The 21,447-nt window shown below is 48.8% G+C and overlaps 3 protein-coding genes across 3 annotated transcripts; all 3 read right to left on the bottom strand.

The window, feature by feature from the left end:
- Nucleotides 1–15: 15 nt before the first annotated feature.
- On the bottom strand, nucleotides 16–4,123 carry LOC310909531 (alcohol dehydrogenase 1). Its single transcript, XM_083861448.1, has 9 exons — nucleotides 3,921–4,123; nucleotides 2,921–3,022; nucleotides 2,337–2,478; nucleotides 2,151–2,238; nucleotides 1,819–2,038; nucleotides 1,429–1,689; nucleotides 1,000–1,135; nucleotides 547–685; nucleotides 16–133 (listed from the first exon to the last, which is right to left on the bottom strand). The coding sequence occupies exons 1-9, from the start codon at nucleotides 3,936–3,938 to the stop codon at nucleotides 109–111; spliced, it is 1,131 nt and encodes a 376-aa protein (XP_083717574.1). The 5' UTR covers nucleotides 3,939–4,123; the 3' UTR covers nucleotides 16–108.
- Nucleotides 4,124–8,086: 3,963 nt separating this feature from the next.
- On the bottom strand, nucleotides 8,087–12,357 carry LOC310909530 (alcohol dehydrogenase 1-like). Its single transcript, XM_083861447.1, has 9 exons — nucleotides 12,140–12,357; nucleotides 11,128–11,229; nucleotides 10,537–10,678; nucleotides 10,351–10,438; nucleotides 10,019–10,238; nucleotides 9,629–9,889; nucleotides 9,200–9,335; nucleotides 8,745–8,883; nucleotides 8,087–8,332 (listed from the first exon to the last, which is right to left on the bottom strand). The coding sequence occupies exons 1-9, from the start codon at nucleotides 12,155–12,157 to the stop codon at nucleotides 8,308–8,310; spliced, it is 1,131 nt and encodes a 376-aa protein (XP_083717573.1). The 5' UTR covers nucleotides 12,158–12,357; the 3' UTR covers nucleotides 8,087–8,307.
- Nucleotides 12,358–16,286: 3,929 nt separating this feature from the next.
- LOC310910023 (alcohol dehydrogenase 1-like) lies at nucleotides 16,287–20,680 on the bottom strand. The gene is made up of 9 exons (XM_083862432.1): nucleotides 20,311–20,680; nucleotides 19,312–19,413; nucleotides 18,724–18,865; nucleotides 18,538–18,625; nucleotides 18,223–18,442; nucleotides 17,833–18,093; nucleotides 17,404–17,539; nucleotides 16,949–17,087; nucleotides 16,287–16,535 (listed from the first exon to the last, which is right to left on the bottom strand). The coding sequence occupies exons 1-9, from the start codon at nucleotides 20,326–20,328 to the stop codon at nucleotides 16,511–16,513; spliced, it is 1,131 nt and encodes a 376-aa protein (XP_083718558.1). The 5' UTR covers nucleotides 20,329–20,680; the 3' UTR covers nucleotides 16,287–16,510.
- Nucleotides 20,681–21,447: the final 767 nt, after the last annotated feature.

The following is a 21,447-nucleotide window of genomic DNA, read 5'->3' as shown; positions in this document are numbered from 1 at the left end:
CATTCTCATCTTGTGCCCCATAAGGAGATGCTGCTTGAGAAGGGCCTGGGCCAGGAGAGCATCTTCTGCACTTCTGGTCCCTGTGCTCGGCTTCCTTGGCTGTGTCCTTCAGAAGAGCAGGACAGTGCGGATGCTGAGAAGGGGAAGGGAAGGGAGGGTTTGCTGCAGCTCAGGAGCAGGCAGGGGGGCAGGCAGGTGTGCCTGGGGACCGGCCACTGCTTTGTCATCCAGCCTCTTCCTGGCTGAGCTGCATGAGGTGTGCAGCAGAGGGGCAGCCTTCCAATCCCTGCTGGGGGAGCCCCCCAGGGGATAAGGCCACAGGATGTGTGCAGAGCTGAACCATGAGCAGGAGGGTTCCCTGTGCTGAAGGTGGGCTCTTCCCTCTGGGCTTGGGCAGATCCTGCCACCACTCAGCTCTAAGGCCCAGCTTCCACAAAAGGCTCAGGTGCTCTTTGGGAAGCGAGTGTTACGTGCTCTGCCTGTTTGAATTTTAGGAGGAGGTGTTGAGGTGTTGCAGAACCTCACTGCTGCTGGTCAGGGTCTCACCTTTTTCCTGCATGTAACAAGTCAAACCCCTCATTCACTTTAGCAAATGGCAGCGTGTGCGTGATCAGCAAATCTGGATTGAATTTCTTCTCCAAGTAGCTGGAAACTAATTTGGGGATATCTTCTCTCATCTTCCAGCCTAGAAACAGGAGAGAGCAGCTGCATGAATAATGGGAGAAAGGCTGTTTTGGTAAGGCAGTGCTGCTGTGAGGGTCAGGACTGAGTAGCCAGTGCCAGTGCCATACACTTGTGAGAGATTTTCTGCACTTTAGGATGAGTGGGTTACTGTGTGAAACAGGTGGAGGTTTATTTGCATGTGTCATGCTAATGTTCAATACAGGCAATGCAGTGCTCCTATCATCTTCTACTTGAAAACTGCTTTTTTACACTTACTCGTGAACAACCATGAAGGGAAAAGCTGAAATATTTAGATTGTATTCTTAAATTTACTACCTCCAACTACAGTTCCCTTCCATGTACGGCCAGTCAGCAGAAGTGTGGGATCGATGGAAATCTCTGAACCAGAATCCAGTTCCCCAACCATCACACAGACTCCAGTGCTCATATTGCAGGAAGCCAAGGCAGCAATCTGATGGGACAGGCAGGAGAATTAGAGAAGGGCCTGATGAGTTGTTTGGGGGAATGCTCTTTTTGTGCCATCTCCTGCTCCTCCCTGGTAATGTGAAAACACACATCCCCCCTTGTGGAGCAGACGTGGAGAGTTTGTGGCCTCTTTTAAGGTTTGTACCCTGTTTTATCCCCAAGCCATTTGCATCCAGCAGTGCAGGCAGTGGGCAAGGAGCTTCCCATGGGCATGGATTTTGCCCTGAGAGGAGGCTGTGATCATCTGTCAGGGAGGACAGGTGCTGAAGTGTCACCTACCATGGTGTCTGCGTGCCCAATGACCTCAAAGGAGTAGTCCACGCCCTGCCCGGTCATCTCAGTGAGCACCTCCTGGATGGGCTTCTTGAAGTCTTGAGGGTTGATGCAGTCAGTGGCTCCCAGCTGCTTGGCCTTGGCAAACTTGTCCTTGTTGATGTCCACGGCAATGATGCGGGAAGCTCCAGCTGCCTTGCAGCCCATGACAACAGAGAGGCCAACTCCTCCAAGGCCAAAGACTGCACAGGTGGAGCCTGGTTTTACCTGCACAAAGGACACCCTGTGAGACTCCAGAGGGAAGAGGAGGAGGAGAAAGTGGAGAGGTTTCTTTTGCACAGGATTGATGAGGTTGTGAGGGTGGCTGTGGGGTGCTAAACCCTCTTAAATACAGACCTTGGCTGTGTTGATGGCAGCCCCATAGCCTGTGGAAAACCCACAGCTGAAGAGGCAGACCTTGTCCAGAGGTGCTGCAGGATCTATCTTGGCAACGGCGTACTCTGGGACCACGGTGTATTCTGCAAAGGTGCTGACCCATAGAAAGTGGTGGATCTGTTTCCCTTTGCACGAGAAGCGGCTGGTCTTGTCTGGCAGCAGGTTTTGTGGTTCAGAAATACTGTGGGGAGATGCAGGTATTGGTATTTGATTTACTAAAGCACTAATGGGGCTGTCAGACTTGTCATAAAGTCAAATCCATGTAGGAGTAGGGGATGGCAAAGGAAACTTACTGTGACTTCTGGCAGAAGTTGGATTCAGGATTCCGGCAGAAGGTGCATTCCCCACACTGAGGGTGGCAGAGTGGAATGACTTTGTCACCTGGAAGAAACCAATATCCCATGTTAGGTTCCTCTGATGGTGCTGCCTGCTGCCTGAGAGCTGATTCCCTGGCATGTGTTTGTGTGTGTGTCAGTTACCTGGCTTCATAGAGGTCACTCCTTCTCCAACGCTTTCCACAATTCCAGCTCCTTCATGGCCAGGGATAACTGGGAATTCTGCTTTGGGAAAGCAGCCTTGCAGAAGGTGTTCATCTGTGCGGCAGATGCCTGTGGCCACCAGCTATTTGGAGAGGGAAAAGTAGATGTCCTGGCATCTGTCTTAGTTAGTGGAAGGAATTTTCTCAGGAGTGTTATGATGCCCCCTCAGTCAGTGCTGATGCTCCATGGCAGCAGACTGAGCCCAGGCTGGGCTTTCCCCTTCTGCTCACTCTGAATGCTCCTTGTGGCTTTCCTCTGCACTGAGCTGGAGGTGGAAATGGAAGGGAGGTCCCTGCTGGGGCCCTGTCCAGCAGAGCAATGGCTGGAGACAGGAATTCCTATGTGCTGGCTTAGGCAAGGATTAGTCTGAAATGGAGCCCCTGGCAGATGATGCATTGGAGCCAAGGCAGCTCTGGAGAATTAAAGCCTCTTGGCTCAGTTCCCTGAGTAGTGCTGAAGGTAGAACCACAAGAAGATCAATTCCCACAAGGAAGGAAGAAGAAGTTATTGAAGTGTATTTTTACCTTGATCCGGACTTCCCCTGCCTTTGGGGGCGCAACTTCCACCTGCTCAACAGAGAGTGGTTTTCCTGGGGCCCAGGCAACAGCAGCTCTGCACCTGATAACCTGGAAGCAACCAAGAGGAATACATTGCATGAGAACATTTGCCTTCAGCACAAGTCATCCTGCAATCACCTGAACCTGAGGTGTTCAACCTTGGTGATGCTCAGCTGCACCTGAAACCAAGTGATGTCCTATAAGCACTGGCCTAGTTTAAGGTCGGAAGAAACTGCGTTTGTGGTTTGTCACCCAAGAAGTATCAGGTATAGCCTTGGAAAATTATTTGGTTTAGGTGGTTTTGGTGGATTTTTCTTACTATCCCCATATATTACTGGCCAGACTGTGCTGTAATGGGGACTGTGGACCCTACCTAGTGGAAATGCCTGTGGAGAGCTTTGATGCCAGCCTTGTAATGCACTGGGCTGTAGGTGAGTGAGAGGGGTTATGGAACTGTCCCCATCTGATAGGCAACTGGATAATTTTTTTTCCCTTACTAAGGTTTGATCAGTGTGTGACATCACTCAAACCCTTCCCTGATCAACTCAAAGCAGTTTGGCCTCGGGAAAATGGAGCTTGCAGCTTGAAAAGGGTATTGGCATGGACAAGGTTGAGTGCAGGAGACAAGGGGCTGAGGAGGAGGCCACTGAAGAGCAGGAGCCAGGGCAGGAGCACAGAGTGGGATTGAGCAGGAGGGTGCTTTTCAGAGCAGCACAATTCCATATTTTGTCTCCTGAGCGGGTGGGCAGGACAGAGCGGGAATGCAGTACCTGACTCTGGCCTGGACAGGTGCAGTTGTCCAAAAGCAGAATCCGGTGAAATTCGCAGGGGTTTGGAAGAGGTGGGGCAGTGAGGTCAGAGGAAAGAGGAGGGCGCACAGAGTGGTGTGCAGGCTGAGGCTTTTGCAGCGGATTTCGCCAGGAGCAGGGCACCTCGGCAAGGAGGATGGGAAATGCAATGTCCTTACTTTTCCCGCAGTGGCCATGTGGTCTTAGCAGGGCTGTGTCTGTCTCTGTCAGTGGCAGGAGGGAAGCTGCTGCCTCGGCGTGTTGCAGAATCCCCCAGGCGTGGAGCGGGAGCGGTCCCGGTGCGGCACCGTCGCTGGAGAGCGCTGGTTAATCTGTGTGGGATGCTGGATGCTGAGGAGCTCAGGGAGTGCTGAGGGGCGGAGCTGGATAGCGGCGGGGAGATGGAAGGGGTCAGAAGTCCTCCAGGGGGACTTTTATCCATGACTCTGCCCTTGGGTCATTCCCTGCCCTCCCCACCCTAAAGGGTCGGAGAGCTCAGAAAGATTAGTTTATTTCTTGCAGTTGGTTCTGGCAGGTGTGGAGGGAGGAGATCTGTGGCACTGCTGGGGCTTCCCTTGAGTCCATTTTTGCCAGGCTGGAGCATTTGACCTGATGGCCATTCGCACCACAATATTTGCAAAAGGATTAAAAATTAAAGAAAAAGACAACGACAGAACAAATGGCAGTGAAAACGTGGCGTGGTGGACAAACCCTCATGTCCTCCTGGATTGAAGCTTCACTGTCTGTGTTATTGCTGCTGTTTTCAGCAGGGCAGTAATGGCAGAATGTGTCAGAAGAGGCTTTTTTTTTTCCCAAGGACACATTTACCTCACTCCGGTGTAATGAGGTTGTAAATGGGTTCACGCCAACCAGGCTTTTCAGGTTCCTCCAGAGCTGTTTTCTGCTGAGGCATTGGACAAGGTGATGTATTGCAGGGATTGGAGCAGCGAGAGCTTGTTGGAGGACCAGGCTAAGATGAGCACCCAGAGTGGGATGTAATCCCCACAGTTAGGAAGGAATCTTCCTTCTGTGTGGCTGCAAGGACCCTTTTGCAAACCTAAGGAATGAGATAATTTCCTAGAAGACTGCCACTAGTGACATAAACCCCTTTTTGGAACACTTGCTGTTTAGAAGGCTGTAATGAGGAGAAGTTAACTCTTTGCTTATTGAGAAAGATTATATCTCTCTCTCTACACATATACGCATTTAATCAAAACACAACAGTTGACATTTGGATTAGCAAAAAGGATTAGGCATGATCAGGAAAAAATGTAGCATTCATAAATCAGGAGGGCATTACTCTGTAGACTCAAGCTTGGCACCCTCAGCTCTACAGTTGATTCACATGTCCTTCACAAAATCACAGAATGGCTTGGGTTAGAAGGCTCCTCTAAGATGATGTTGTTCCACCCCCCTGCCATGGGCAGGAACACCTCTGACTAGACAAAACTGCTGGTAGCCAGATCCCAGTGGCCTTGAATGCTGCCAGGGATGGGGTCTCCACAACTTCTCCTCAGCCTGTTCCAGTGCTTCTGCCCTCTCACAGTAAAGAATTGCTTCCTAATATCTGATCTAAACCTACACTCTTTCATGCCTGTTATCCTATCAGGTCACCCAGTAGATATTGTGGAGCAAAAAATACGATTCTTCTTCCAAGATTTTCACTTACTTTCCCGTGCCTTGCAATCCTTACTTCAATCTGACAGTGGGCTGATTTAAGTGCTCAGCCAAAACCAAAATACTCTGTAGGCATTGCACAAGAGCAGGAAGGCAATTTCAGAGGGCAAATGCTGTATGGCTGGTGTCTCATAGGGTTGGCAGTGTTTGAAGTTGAAACCAACAGATTTTAGAAGTCCTGTAACAGAGACTGAAATCATTCACCTGCTTCCTAGATAGCATTGCCTACATATGGCTTATGATTTCATCTCACATATAAGAACATAAATGTGCTTCTTGTGCTGGCATTTCATGGCTCTTAAGACATGTCTAGTGTCTGTTGTTAAGTGTATAACCTACACAGTGGTTGTAAAACGATCTTTGAAATGTGTGCTGTTCTTTTTCCTTCAAACACCCATGTCATGCTCTTGTCCCCCAAAGTTGCAGACTCACCACTGATGTGACAACAACATGGGTTTGAGAATTGCTGTCTGCCCTGCTTGCAGTTGTGAAGTGCCATGGGGAGCTGGCACCTCTGCAGAACATTTGAAATGTGTGTAGTTATTGCAGGGAGTTGATACTGAGGTCCAGTTGCTGTGTCACTTTTGGCGTACATTACAGACAGGAGGTTGTTTTTGTTTTCTTCTTACCCAGGTAATAGAGGGGAAATAAGATCAACCTTGTATATCAGCAGGAATGGATTTAATGATTAACTTTTTAATGGCAGATCCTGTGTATCTACATTCTAGAATAGGTGCTATCCTGACTTGCTGTATGTATTCATGCATTTTGTAAGGTTTAATAGCTGATCTGTGAGTTTGGATGTTAGTACACACAGGCCTCAAGGGGTTTGTGTTCATCTTGGCAGTCAGTTTTCTGTCCCCCTCTTTGTGTTCTGCTTGTTTGCTGCCTGTATCAAAGAGGCGGAAAGATGGAAGACAATATGAGAGAAATCTCTGTGGAATAGACACTGAAATGCAGTTATGAGGGCTAAGTACAAATCTTATCTTTTCTGCTGCCTGCAGGAGGCTTCAATAATTTTTAATTAAAAGTCATAGCCTGATATTAGTGCCTTGTTATTGACTCAGCACTAAATTTCTGTCCACAGTGTAACTGGGCACTTGTTTCAGAGACCATTTTTGCATGCTACTGTGAGGGACAAACTAGATCATATCCTAGCAAGTATGCCTTTGCATTTGTTAGGAGTGTTGCTGATTCACTATTCTATAAGATGGCCTGGTGCTTTACTTTCCATTAGAACAGAAATATTGTGTACCTTGTACAAAATGATAGGGGAATGAGGCAAATGATGTAAGGAAAGTGGGAGTTAGATCCAGCCTGCTATATTGTACATGGCAGAGATATTAAAAAAACACCACTTGATAGAGTTCTATTAAAAAGAACAGTTGATTCTGTTCACCCTTGTTATGGAGAATGTTTGAGGGGAAAAAATTGTTGAAATAGAGAATAGGACTGTTCCAGCAGTTGCTGATTTTGAGTCCGTGGTACTACAGAACGATGGAATATCTCAGCTTGGGGGGGAACCATTAGCATTGTAGCCTTGTTGCTTTTTTTTTTTTTTTTTTTTTTTTTTTTTTTTTTTTTTTTTTGTCTGCTTAGAATGGAATTCTTTTTCAGACCAGCTGTAATCATAGTACGTCCTACAGAATTCTCCTCTGCAGTGTAAGGAGGATTTTTACTTTATGATTTCTGGTAGCCTAGGCACAGCACATCTAGCAGCACCCACAGTTATATGTGATGGGACACAAATGCACAGGTAATGTCTCTTTCCCATTATGGTCTGTAGATTTCTCTGAAGTTGTTCCAAGATCAGAACTAGAGCAGGAGAAAAGCCTCCAGGCAAAGAACAGGATGGAAAGAGGACCAAACATGTATCAAAGAAAGAAAAATTAGGAGAGAATCGTACAGGGCAAAGTGAGAGGTCTATAGTAGACACCCATGGTAACATCTCCATTATTTGCTTGGCCCTTGATTCTCACCCAAAGGTTCTCAAGTGTGTCATTACATCTCCATACATTCCAACCCTTCTGTTACATACAGTGCCACCCCTTTGCCTCTTCTGCCCTGCCTTTCCCTCCTGAAGAGCCTGTACCCATCCAACAGGGCACACCAGTCACAGGACTTGTCCCTGCAGTTTCACTTGTACCAACCATATTTGGCACTGGGCAAAAGCTTCCAGGTCAGCACTGGTTGTTCCTAAGCTGCATTCATTGGCATAAAAACATTTCCGCATGTGGTACTTTGTAGCCAACACTTGTGAAGCAGATGGAGGGATCCCATTAGTGCTCCTTTCCTCAGGTTTGGGCCCACAATGCTGCTGTTCATCACTGGTCAGTCTGGTATTTTCCCATTCCCCTTTCCAGACTAGTTCAAAGCTCCCTCAAAGAGCCCTGCTAGCTGCTGTGCTACAAATCCTTTTCTCCTCTGAGAAAGGCTCATGCTGTCAGATGTCAGTAGACCAGGTGTTGAATAGATCAGCCCACAGTCAAAAACCCACAATTTTCTTGCTTATACCAGCCTTGGAGACATACTGGTGGATCTGGCTATTCCTACCAGTATAATTCCTTCTACAATAGGTCAAGGAAATCACAACCTGTGTTGCTGCTCTGTCAACCAATTGTCTCAAGGCTGTGGAGGCTTTTTTGATGAAATCCACTGTGTCAGATAATTTTGTTTAAAAACCTTTATTAGTAAAATCATTTTCCTGGTAGAGGCATGCCTCTGGATCATGTCAAGGCACAGTGGGAGCAGCAGTGACACCAGCACAGGTGAATTCCTCATTCTCATCTCCTTGTGCCCCATAAGGAGATGCTGCTTGAGAAGGGCCTGGGCCAGGAGAGCATCTTCTGCACTTCTGGTCCCTGTGCTCGGCTTCCTTGGCTGTGTCCTTCAGAAGAGCAAGACAGTGCGGATGCTGAGAAGGGGAAGGGAAGGGAGGGTTTGCTGCAGCTCAGGAGCAGGCAGAGGGGCAGGCAGGTGTGCCTGGGGACCGGCCACTGCTTTGTCATCCAGCCTCTTCCTGGCTGAGCTGCATGAGGTGTGCAGCAGAGGGGCAGCCTTCCAATCCCTGCTGGGGGAGCCCCCCAGGGGATAAGGCCACAGGATGTGTGCAGAGCTGAACCATGAGCAGGCGGGTTCCCTGTGTTGAAGGTGGGCTCTTCCCTCTGGGCTTGGGCAGATCCTGCCACCGCTCAGCTCTGAGACCCTGTTCCACAAAAGGCTCAGGTGCTCTTTGGGAAGCCAGGGTTTCATGCTCTGCCTGTTTGAATTTTAGGAGGAGGTGTTGAGGTGTTGCAGAACCTCACTGCTGCTGGTCAGGGTCTCACCTTTCTCCTGCATGTAACAAGTCAAATCCCTCATTCACTTTAGCAAATGGCAGCGTGTGCGTGATCAGCAAATCTGGATTGAATTTCTTCTCCAAGTAGCTGGAAACTAATTTGGGGATATCTTCTCTCATCTTCCAGCCTAGAAACAGGAGAGAGCAGCTGCATGAATAATGGGAGAAAGGCTGTTTTGGTAAGGCAGTGTTGCTGTGAGGGTCAGGACTGAGTAGCCAGTGCCAGTGCCATACACTTGTGAGAGATTTTCTGCACTTTAGGATGAGTGGGTTACTGTGTGAAACAGGTGGAGGTTTATTTGCATGTGTCATGCTAATGTTCAATACAGGCAATGCAGTGCTCCTGTTATCTTTTAACACTTGAAAAACCCTTTTTTACACTGACTCGTGAACAACCTTGAAGGAATAGCTGAAATATTTAGATTGTATTCTTAAATTTGCTACCTCCAACTACAGTTCCCTTCCATGTACGGCCAGTCAGCAGAAGTGTGGGATCAATGGAAATCTCTGAACCAGAATCCAGTTCCCCAACCATCACACAGACTCCAGTGCTCATATTGCAGGAAGCCAAGGCAGCAATCTGATGGGACAGGCAGGAGAATTAGAGAAAGGCCTGATGAGTTGTTTGGGGGAATGCTCTTTTTGTGCCATCTCCTGCTCCTCCCTGGTAATGTGAAAACACACATCCCCCCTTGTGGAGCAGACGTGGAGAGTTTGTGGCCTCTTTTAAGGTTTGTACCCTGTTTTATCCCCAAGCCATTTGCATCCAGCAGTGCAGGCAGTGGGCAAGGAGCTTCCCATGGGCATGGATTTTGCCCTGAGAGGAGGCTGTGATCATCTGTCAGGGAGGACAGGTGCTGAAGTGTCACCTACCATGGTGTCTGCGTGCCCAATGACCTCAAAGGAGTAGTCCATGCCCTGCCCGGTCATCTCAGTGAGCACCTCCTGGATGGGCTTCTTGAAATCTTTAGGGTTGATGCAGTCAGTGGCTCCCAGCTGCTTGGCCTTGGCAAACTTGTCCTTGTTGATGTCCACGGCAATGATGCGGGAAGCTCCAGCTGCCTTGCAGCCCATGACAACAGAGAGGCCAACTCCTCCAAGGCCAAAGACTGCACAGGTGGAGCCTGGTTTTACCTGCACAAAGGGGACCCTGTGAGACTCCAGAGGGAAGAGGAGGAGGAGAAAGTGGAGAGGTTTCTTTTGCACAGGATTGATGAGGTTGTGAGGGTGGCTGTGGGGTGCTAAACCCTCTTAAATACAGACCTTGGCTGTGTTGATGGCAGCCCCATAGCCTGTGGAAAACCCACAGCTGAAGAGGCAGACCTTGTCCAGAGGTGCTGCAGGATCTATCTTGGCAACAGCGTACTCTGGGACCACGGTGTATTCTGCAAAGGTGCTGACCCATAGAAAGTGGTGGATCTGCTTTCCTTTGCACGAGAAGCGGCTGGTCTTGTCTGGCAGCAGATTTTGTGGTTCAGAAATACTGTGGGGAGATGCAGGTATTGGTATTTGATTTACTAAACCACTAATGGGGCTGTCAGACTTGTCATAAAGTCAAGTCCATGTAGGAGTAGGGGAAGGCAGAGGAAACTTACTGTGACTTCTGGCAGAAGTTGGATTCAGGATTCTGGCAGAAGGTGCATTCCCCACACTGGGGAAGGCAAAGTGGGATGACTTTGTCACCTGGAAGAAACCAATATGCCATGTTAGGTGCCTCTGATGGTGCTGCCTGCTGCCTGAGAGCTGATTCCCTGGCATGTGTTTGTGTGTGTGTTGGTTACCTGGCTTCATAGAGGTCACTCCTTCTCCAACGCTTTCCACAATTCCAGCTCCTTCATGGCCAGGGATAACTGGGAATTCTGCTTTGGGAAAGCAGCCTTGCAGAAGGTGTTCATCTGTGCGGCAGATGCCTGTGGCCACCAGCTATTTGGAGAGGGAAAAGTAGATGTCTTGGCATCTGTCTTACTCAGTTAGTGGAAGGAATTTTCTCAGGGGTGTTATGATGCTCCCTCAGTCAGTGCTGATGCTCCATGGCAGCAGACTGAGCCCAGGCTGGGCTTTCCCCTTCTGCTCACTCTGAACGCTCCTTGTGGCTTTCCTCTGCACTGAGCTGGAGGTGGAAATGGAAGGGAGGTCCCTACTGGGGCCCTGTCCAGCAGAGCAATGGCTGGAGACAGGAATTCCTATGTGCCGGCTTAGGCAAGGATTAGTCTGAAATGGAGCCCCTGGCAGATGATGCATTGGAGCCAAGGCAGCTCTGGAGAAGTACACCTCTTATAGGACACAGATCCCTGAGTTATGCTGAAGGTAGAACCACAAGAAGATCAATTCCCACAAGGAAGGAAGAAGAAGTTATTGAAGTGTATTTTTACCTTGATCCGGACTTCCCCTGCCTTTGGGGGTGCAACTTCCACCTGCTCAACAGAGAGTGGTTTTCCTGGGGCCCAGGCAACAGCAGCCCTGCACCTGATAACCTGGAAGCAACCAAGAGGAATACATTGCATGAGAACATTTGCCTTCAGCACATGGTTGGGGGAAGTCATGCTGCAATCACCTGAACCTGAGGTGTTCAATCTTGGTGATGCTCAGCTGCACCTGAAACCGAGTGATGTCCTATAAGCACTGGCCTAGTTTAAGGTCTGAGGAAACTGCATTTGTGGTTTGTCACCCAAGGAGTATCAGGTATAGCCTTGGAAAATTATTTGGTTTTGGTTGTGTTTTGGTGGATTTTTCTTACTATCCCCATATGTTACTGGCCAGACTGTGCTGTCATGGGGACTGTGGACCCTACCTAGTGGAAATGCCTGTGGAGAGCTTTGATGCCAGCCTTGTGATGCACTGGGCTGTAGGTGAGTGAGAGGGGTTATGGAACTGTCCCCATCTGATAGGCAACTGGATAATTTTTTTCCCTTACTAAGGTTTGATCAGTGTGTGACATCACTCAAACCCTTCCCTGATCAACTCAAAGCAGTTTGGCATCGGGAAAATGGAGCTTGCAGCTTGAAAAGGGTATTGGCATGGACAAAGTTGAGTGCAGGAGACAAGGGGCTGAAGAGGAGGCCACTGAAGAGCAGGAGCCAGGGCAGGAGCAGAGAGTGGGATTGAGCAGGAGGGTGCTTTTCAGAGCAGCACAATTCCATATTTTGTCTCCTGAGCGGGTGGGCAGGACAGAGCGGGAATGCAGTACCTGACTCTGGCCTGGACAGGTGCAGTTGTCCAAAAGCAGAATCCGGTGAAATTCGCAGGGGTTTGGAAGAGGTGGGGCAGTGAGGTCAGAGGAAAGAGGAGGGCGCACAGAGTGGTGTGCAGGCTGAGGCTTTTGCAGCGGATTTCGCCAGGAGCAGGGCACCTCGGCAAGGAGGATGGGAAATGCGATGTCCTTACTTTTCCCGCAGTGGCCATGTGGTCTTAGCAGGGCTGTGTCTGTCTCTGTCAGTGGCAGGAGGGAAGCTGCTGCCTCGGCGTGTTGCAGAATCCCCCAGGCGTGGAGCGGGAGCGGTCCCGGTGCGGCACCGTCGCTGGAGAGCGCTGGTTAATCTGTGTGGGATGCTGGATGCTGAGGAGCTCAGGGAGTGCTGAGGGGCGGAGCTGGATAGCGGCGGGGAGATGGAAGGGGTCAGAAGTCCTCCAGGGGGACTTTTATCCATGACTCTGCCCTTGGGTCATTCCCTGCCCTCCCCACCCTAAAGGGTCGGAGAGCTCAGAAAGATTAGTTTATTTCTTGCAGTTGGTTCTGGCAGGTGTGGAGGGAGGAGATCTGTGGCACTGCTGGGGCTTCCCTTGAGTCCATTTTTGCCAGGTTGGAGCATTTGACCTGGTGGCCATTCGCACTACAATATTTGCAAAAGGATTAAAAATTAAAGAAAAAAACAACGACAGAACAAATGGCAGTGAAAATGTGGCGTGGTGGACAAACCCTCATGTCCTCCTGGACTGAAGTTTCACTGTCTGTGTTATTGCTGCTGTTTTCACCAGACCAGTAATGGCAGAATGTGTCAGAAGAGGCTTTTTTTTTTCCCAAGGACACATTTACCTCACTCCGGTGTAATGAGGGTGTAAGTGGGTTCACTCCACCCAGGCTTTTCAGGTTCCCCCAGAGCTGTTTTCTGCTGAGGCATTGGACAAGGTGATGTATTGCAGGGATTGGAGTGGTGAGAGCTTGTTGGAGGACCAGGCTAAGATGAGCACCCAGAGTGGGATGTAATCCCCACAGTTAGGAAGGAATCTTCCTTCTGTGTGGCTGCAAGGACCCTTTTGCAAACCTAAGGAATGAGATAATTTCCTAGAAGACTGCCACTAGTGACATAAACCCCTTTTTGGATCACTCGCCGTTTAGAAGGCTGTAATGAGGAGAAGTTAACTCTTTGGTTATTGAGAAAGATTATACCTCTCTCTCTCTATACATATACACATTTAATCAAAACACATCAGTTGACATTTAGATTAGCAAAAAGGATTAGGCATGATCAGGAAAAAATGTAGCATTCATAAATCAGGAGGGCATTACTCTGTAGACTCAAGCTTGGCACCCTCAGCTCTACAGTTGATTCACATGTCCTTCACAAAATCACAGAGTGGCTTGGGTTAGAAGGCTCCTCTAAGATCATGTTGTTCCAACCCCCTGCCATGGGCAGGAACACCTCTGACTAGACAAAATTGCTGGTAGCCAGATCCCAGTGGCCTTGAATGCTGCCAGGGATCCCCAACTTCTCCTCAGCCTGTTCCAGTGCTTCAGCCCTCTCACAGTAAAGAATTGCTTCCTAATATCTGACCTAAACCTACTCTCTTTCATGCCTGTTATCCTATCAGGTCACCCAGTAGATATTGTGGAGCAAAAAATACGGTTCTTCTTCTAGGATTTTCACTTACTTTCCCATGCCTTGCAATCCTTACTTCAATCTGACAGTGGGCTGATTTAAGTGCTCAGCCAAAACCAAAATACTCTGTAGGCATTGCACAAGAGCAGGAAGGCAATTTCAGAGGACAAATGCTGTATGGCTGATGTCTCATAGGGTTGGCAGTGTTTGAAGTTGAAACCAACAGATTTTAGACGTCCTGTAACAGAGACTGAAATCATTCACCTGCTTCCTAGATAGCATTGCCTACATATGGCTTATGATTTCATCTCACATATAAGAACATAAATGTGCTTCTTGTGCTGGCATTTCATGGCTCTTAAGACATGTCTAGTGTCTGTTGTTAAGTGTATAACCTACACAGTGGTTGTAAAACGATCTTTGAAATGTGTGCTGTTCTTTTTCCTTCAAACACCCATGTCATGCTCTTGTCCCCCAACGTTGCAAACTCACCACTGATGTGACAGCAGCATGGGTTTGAGAATTGCTGTCTGCCCTGCTTGCAGTTGTTAAGTGCCATGGGGAGCTGGCACCTCTGCAGAACATTTGAAATGTGTGTAATTATTGCAGGGAGTTGATACTGAGGTCCAGTTGCTGTGCCACTTTTGGTGTACATTACAGACAGGAGGTTGTTTTTGTTTTCTTCTTATCCAGGTAATAGAGGGGAAATAAGATCAACCTTGTATGTCAGCAGGCATGGATTTAATGATTAACTTTTTAATGGCGGATCCTGCGTATCTACATTCTAGAATAGGTGCTATCCTGACTTGCTGTATGTATTCATGCATTTTGTAAGTTTTAATAGCTGATCTGTGAGTTTGGATGTTAGTACACACAGGCCTCAAGGGGTTTGTGTTCATCTTGGCAGTCAGTTTTCTGTCCCCTCTTTGTGTTCTGCTAGTTTGCTGCCTGTATCAAAGAGGCGGAAAGATGGAAGACAATATGAGAGAAATCTCTGTGGCATAGACACTGAAATGCAGTTGTGAGGGCTAAGTACAAATCTTATCTTTTCTGCTGCCTGCAGGAGGCTTCAATAATTTTTAATTAAAAGTCATAGCCCGATATTAGTGCCTTGTTATTGACTCAGCACTAAATTTCTGTCCACAGTATAACTGGGGCACTTGTTTCAGAGACCATTTTTGCATGCTACTGTGAGGGACAAACTAGATCATATCCTAGCAAGTATGCCTTTGCATTTGTTAGGAGTGTTGCTGATTCACTATTCTATAAGATGCCCTGGTGCTTTACTTTCCATTAGAACAGAAATATTGTGTACCTTGTACAAAATGATAGGGGAATGAGGCAAATGATGTAATGAAAGTGGGAGTTAGATCCAGCCTGATATATTGTACATGGCAGAGATATTAAAAAAAACACCACTTGATAGAGTTCTATTAAAAATAACAGTTGATTCTGTTCACCCTTGTTATGGAGAATGTTTGAGGGGGAAAAATTGTTGAAATAGAGAATAGGACTGTTCCAGCAGTTGCTGATTTTGAGTCCGTGGTACTACAGAATGATGGAATATCTCAGCTTGGGGGGGAACCATTAGCATTGTAGCCTTGTGGCTTTTTTTTTTTTTTTTTTTTTTTTTTTGTCTGCTTAGAATGGAATTCTTTTTCAGACCAGCTGTAATCATAGTATGTCCTACAGAATTCTCCTCTGCAGTGTAAGGAGGATTTTTACTTTATGATTTCTGGTAGCCTAGGCACAGCACATCTAGCAGCACCCACAGTTATATGTGATGGGACACAAATGCACAGGTAATGTCTCTTTCCCATTATGGTCTGTAGATTTCTCTGAAGTTGTTCCAAGATCAGAACTAGAGCAGGAGAAAAGCCTCCAGGCAAAGAACAGGATGGAAAGAGGACCAAACATGAATTAAAGAAGGAAAAATTAGGAGAGCATCGTACAGGGCAAAGTGAGAGGGCTATAGCAGACACCCATGGTGACATCTCCATTATTTATTTGGCCCTTGATTCTCACCCAGAAGTTCTCAAGTGTGCCATTACAGCTCCATACATTCCAACCCTTCTGTTACATACAGTGCAACACCCTTGCCTCTTCTGCCCTGCCTTTCCCTTCTGAAGAGCCTGTACCCATCCAACAGGGCACACCAGTCACAGGACTTGTCCCTGCAGTTTCACTTGTACCAACCATATTTGGCACTGGCCAAAAGCTTCCAGGTAAGCACTGGTTGTTCCTCAAGCTGCATTCATTGGCATAAAAACATTTCCGCATGTGGTACTTTGTAGCCAACACTTGTGAAGCAGATGGAGGGATCCCATTAGTGCTCCTTTCCTCAGGTTTGGGCCCACAATGCTGCTGTTCATCACTGGTCAGTCTGGTATTTTCCCATTCCCCTTTCCAGACTAGTTCAAAGCTCCCTCAAAGAGCCCTGCTAGCTGCTGTGCTACAAGTCCTTTTCTCCTCTGAGAAAGGCTCATGCTGTCAGATGTCAGTAGACTAGGTGTTGAATAGATCAGCCCACAGTCAAAAACCCACAATTTTCTTGCTTATACCGGCCTTGGAGACATACTGGTGGATCTGGCTATTCCTACCCGTATAACTTCTTGTTACAGACAGGACAAGGAAATCACTACCTGTGTTGCTGCTCTGTCAACCAGTTGTCCCAAGGCTGTGGAGGCTTTTTTGATTAAGTGCACAGTGTCAGATGAGTTTGTTTAAAAACCTTTATTAGTAAAATCATTTTCCTGGTAGAGGCATGCCTCTGGATCATGTCGAGGCACAGTGGGAGCAGCAGTGACACCAGCACAGGTGAATTCCTCATTCTCATCTCCTTGTGCCCCATAAGGAGATGCTGCTTGAGAAGGGCCTGGGCCAGGAGAGCATCTTCTGCACTTCCAGTCCCTGTGCTCGGCTTCCTTGGCTGTGTCCTTCAGAAGAGCAGGACAGTGCGGATGCTGAGAAGGGGAAGGGAAGGGAGGGTTTGCTGCAGCTCAGGAGCAGGCAGGGGGGCAGGCAGGTGTGCCTGGGGACCGGCCACTGCTTTGTCATCCAGCCTCTTCCTGACTGAGCTGCATGAGGTGTGCAGCAGAGGGGCAGCCTTCCAATCCCTGCTGAGGGGAGCCTCCCAGGGGATAAGGCCACAGGATGTGTGCAGAGCTGAACCATGAGCAGGAGGGTTCCCTGTGCTGAAGGTGGGCTCTTCCCTCTGGGCTTGGGCAGATCCTGCCACCGCTCAGCTCTGAGACCCTGTTCCACAAAAGGCTCAGGTGCTCTTTGGGAAGCCAGGGTTTCATGCTCTGCCTGTTTGAATTTTAGGAGGAGGTGTTGAGGTGTTGCAGAACCTCACTGCTGCTGGTCAGGGTCTCACCTTTTTCCTGCATGTAACAAGTCAAATCCCTCATTCACTTTAGCAAATGGCAGTGTGTGCGTGATCAGCAAATCTGGATTGAATTTCTTCTCCAAGTAGCTGGAAACTAATTTGGGGATATCTTCTCTCATCTTCCAGCCTAGAAACAGGAGAGAGCAGCTGCATGAATAATGGGAGAAAGGCTGTTTTGGTAAGGCAGTGCTGCTGTGAGGGTTAGGACTGAATAACCAATTCTGGCGCCAGACTCCTGTGGGAGATTTTCTGCACTTTAGGATGAGTGGGTTACTGTGTCAAACAGGTGGAGGTTTATTTGCATGTGTCATGCTAATGTTCAATACAGGCAATGCAGTGCTCCTGTTATCTTTTAACACTTGAAAAACCCTTTTTTACACTGACTCGTGAACAACCTTGAAGGAATAGCTGAAATATTTAGATTGTATTCTTAAATTTACTACCTCCAACTACAGTTCCCTTCCATGTACGGCCAGTCAGCAGAAGTGTGGGATCAATGGAAATCTCTGAACCAGAATCCAGTTCCCCAACCATCACACAGACTCCAGTGCTCATATTGCAGGAAGCCAAGGCAGCAATCTGATGGGACAGGCAGGAGAATTAGAGAAAGGCCTGATGAGTAGTTTGGGGGAATGCTCTTTTTGTGCCATCTCCTGCTCCTCCCTGGTAATGTGAAAACACACATCCCCCCTTGTGGAGCAGACGTGGAGAGTTTGTGGCCTCTTTTAAGGTTTGTACAATGTTTTATCCCCAAGCCATTTGCATCCAGCAGTGCAGGCAGTGGGCAAGGAGCTTCCCATGGGGATGGATTTTGCCCTGAGAGGAGGCTGTGACCATCTGTCAGGGAGGACAGGTGCTGAAGTGTCACCTACCATGGTGTCTGCGTGCCCAATGACCTCAAAGGAGTAGTCCATGCCCTGCCCGGTCATCTCAGTGAGCACCTCGTGGATGGGCTTCTTGAAGTCTTGAGGGTTGATGCAGTCAGTGGCTCCCAGCTGCTTGGCCTTGGCAAACTTGTCACTATTGATGTCCACAGCAATGATGCGGGAAGCTCCAGCTGCCTTGCAGCCCATGACAACAGAGAGGCCAACTCCTCCAAGGCCAAAGACTGCACAGGTGGAGCCTGGTTTTACCTGCACAAAGGGGACCCTGTGAGACTCCAGAGGGAAGAGGAGGAGGAGAAAGTGGAGAGGTTTCTTTTGCACAGGATTGATGAGGTTGTGAGGGTGGCTATGAGGTGCTAAACCCTCTTAAATACAGACCTTGGCTGTGTTGATGGCAGCCCCATAGCCTGTGGAAAACCCACAGCTGAAGAGGCAGACCTTGTCCAGAGGTGCTGCAGGATCTATCTTGGCAACGGCGTACTCTGGGACCACGGTGTATTCTGCAAAGGTGCTGACCCATAGAAAGTGGTGGATCTGCTTCCCTTTGCAAGAGAAGCGGCTGGTCTTGTCTGGCAGCAGGTTTTGTGGTTCATAGAAACTGTTCAAGTATTTTTATTTGTTTGACAAAAGCACTGTTCAATTTGTCATAAAGTCAAGTCCATGTAGGAGTAGGGGATGGCAAAGGAAACTTACTGTGACTTCTGGCAAAAGTTGGATTCAGGATTCCGGCAGAAGGTGCATTCCCCACACTGAGGGTGGCAGAGTGGGATGACTTTGTCACCTGGAAGAAACCAATATGCCATGTTAGGTGCCTCTGATGGTGCTGCCTGCTGCCTGAGAGCTGATTCCCTGGCATGTGTTTGTGTGTGTGTTGGTTACCTGGCTTCATAGAGGTCACTCCTTCTCCAACGCTTTCCACAATTCCAGCTCCTTCATGGCCAGGGATAACTGGGAATTCTGCTTTGGGAAAGCAGCCTTGCAGAAGGTGTTCATCTGTGCGGCAGATGCCTGTGGCCACCAGCTATTTGGAGAGGGAAAAGTAGATGTCCTGGCATCTGTCTTACTCAGTTAGTGGAAGGAATTTTCTCAGGAGTGTTATGATGCCCCCTCAGTCAGTGCTGATGCTCCATGGCAGCAGACTGAGCCCAGGCTGGGCTTTCCCCTTCTGCTCACTCTGAATGCTCCTTGTGGCTTTCCTCTGCACTGAGCTGGAGGTGGAAATGGAAGGGAGGTCCCTACTGGGGCCCTGTCCAGCAGAGCAATGGCTGGAGACAGGAATTCCTATGTGCCGGCTTAGGCAAGGATTAGTCTGAAATGGAGCCCCTGGCAGATGATGCATTTGTGCCAAGGCAGCTCTGGAGAATTAAAGCCTCTTGGCTCAGTTCCCTGAGTAGTGCTGAAGGTAGAACCACAAGAAGATCAATTCCCACAAGGAAGGAAGAAGAAGTTATTGAAGTGTATTTTTACCTTGATCCGGACTTCCCCTGCCTTTGGGGGTGCAACTTCCACCTGCTCAACAGAGAGTGGTTTTCCTGGGGCCCAGGCAACAGCAGCCCTGCACCTGATAACCTGGAAGCAACCAAGAGGAATACATTGCATGGGAACATTTGCCTTCAGCACAAGTCATGCTGCAATCACCTGAACCTGAGGTGTTCAACTTTGGTGATGCTCAGCTGCACCTGAAACCGAGTGATGTCCTATAAGCACTGGCCTAGTTTAAGGTCTGAGGAAACTGCGTTTGTGGTTTGTCACCCAAGGAGTATCAGGTATAGCCTTGGAAAATTATTGGTTTTTGGTGGTTTTGGTGGATTTTTCTTACTATCCCCATATATTACTGGCCAGACTGTGCTGTCATGGGGACTGTGGACCCTACCTAGTGGAAATGCCTGTGGAGAGCTTTGATGCCAGCATTGTGATGCACTGGGCTGTAGGTGAGTGAGAGGGGTTATGGAACTGTCCCCATCTGATAGGCAACTGGATATTTTTTTTCCCTTACTAAGGTTTGATCAGTGTGTGACATCACTCCAACCCTTCCCTGATCAACTCAAAGCAGTTTGGCATCGGGAAAATGGAGCTTGCAGCTTGAAAAGGGTATTGGCATGGACAAGGTTGAGTGCAGGAGACAAGGGGCTGAAGAGGAGGCCACTGAAGAGCAGGAGCCAGGGCAGGAGCAGAGAGTGGGATTGAGCAGGAGGGTGCTTTTCAGAGCAGCACAATTCCATATTTTGTCTCCTGAGCGGGTGGGCAGGACAGAGCGGGAATGCAGAACCTGACTCTGGCCTGGACAGGTGCAGTTGTCCAAAAGCAGAATCCGGTGAAATTCGCAGGGGTTTGGAAGAGGTGGGGCAGTGAGGTCAGAGGAAAGAGGAGGGCGCACAGAGTGGTGTGCAGGCTGAGGCTTTGGCAGCGGATTTCGCCAGGAGCAGGGCACCTCGGCAAGGAGGATGGGAAATGCGATGTCCTTACTTTTCCCGCAGTGGCCATGTGGTCTTAGCAGGGCTGTGTCTGTCTCTGTCAGTGGCAGGAGGGAAGCTGCTGCTGCCTCGGCGTGTTGCAGAATCCCCCAGGCGTGGAGCGGGAGCAGTCCCGGTGCGGCACCGTCGCTGGAGAGCGCTGGTTAATCTGTGTGGGATGCTGGATGCTGAGGAGCTCAGGGAGTGCTGAGGGGCGGAGCTGGATAGCGGCGGGGAGATGGATGAGGTCAGAAGTCCTCCAGGGGGACTTTTATCGGTGATTGCTCTTGGGTCATTCCCCGCCCTCTCCGCCTTAAAGGCACAGAGTGCTCAGAAAGATTTTTTTTTTTTCCCCTCCAATTGCTTCTGGCAGGTGTGGAGGGAGGAGATCTGTGGCACTGCTGGGGCTTCCCTTGAGTCCATTTTTGCCAGGTTGGAGCATTTGACCTGGTGGCCATTCGCACCACAATATTTGCAAAAGGATTAAAAATTAAAGAAACAGAACAAAAGATAACAAATGGCAGTGAAAATGTGGTGTGGTGAACAGACCCACATGTCCTCCTGGGCTGAAGCTTTTACTGTCTGTGTTATTGCTGCTATTTTCAGCAGAGCAGTAAGGGGAGAGTCTGTCAAGGAAGGATTTTTTTTTCAAGGACATATTCGCATCACTCCTGTGTAACCAGGGTTGCGGGTTCATGCCCCCTGGGCTCTTCATGTTCCCTCAGAGCTGTTTTCTGCTGAGGCATTGGACAAGGTGATGTACTGGGGGAGACAGGATGAGCAAGAGCTTGTTGGAGGACCAGGCTAAGATGAGCACTGTGTGTGTTTGTGCACTGCTTCTGTGTTTGGGAAGATGTCAGCCCCATGTTTATGTCTTCAGCAGACTGCCTGCAGAGGCTTGTGTGGTGCTTGCTACTGAATGCTCCAACCCTGTTTCATGGGCCGAGGGGGAAGGTTGGTAGCAGCTACAGGACTCAGAGTTGGCAGGCCAAGGGCCCAGCTCTCAAGTTCCCTGACCCCATCTCCAGCTTCAGAGATGCAGCCCAGCTGCTCTGTCATGGCCTCTGAGCTCTTGCACAGAGCATGGCAGCCCTGTAGTGTGCCAGTGGTCCCAGCCACATGGAATTACTGCTTGGCATTCAGTTCCCCA

This window comes from Zosterops lateralis (genome assembly GCF_965231275.1).
Source record: "Zosterops lateralis genome assembly, chromosome: 5".
Classification (NCBI taxonomy): Eukaryota; Metazoa; Chordata; class Aves; order Passeriformes; family Zosteropidae; genus Zosterops; species Zosterops lateralis.
This window is presented reverse-complemented; position numbering and strand designations above follow the sequence as displayed.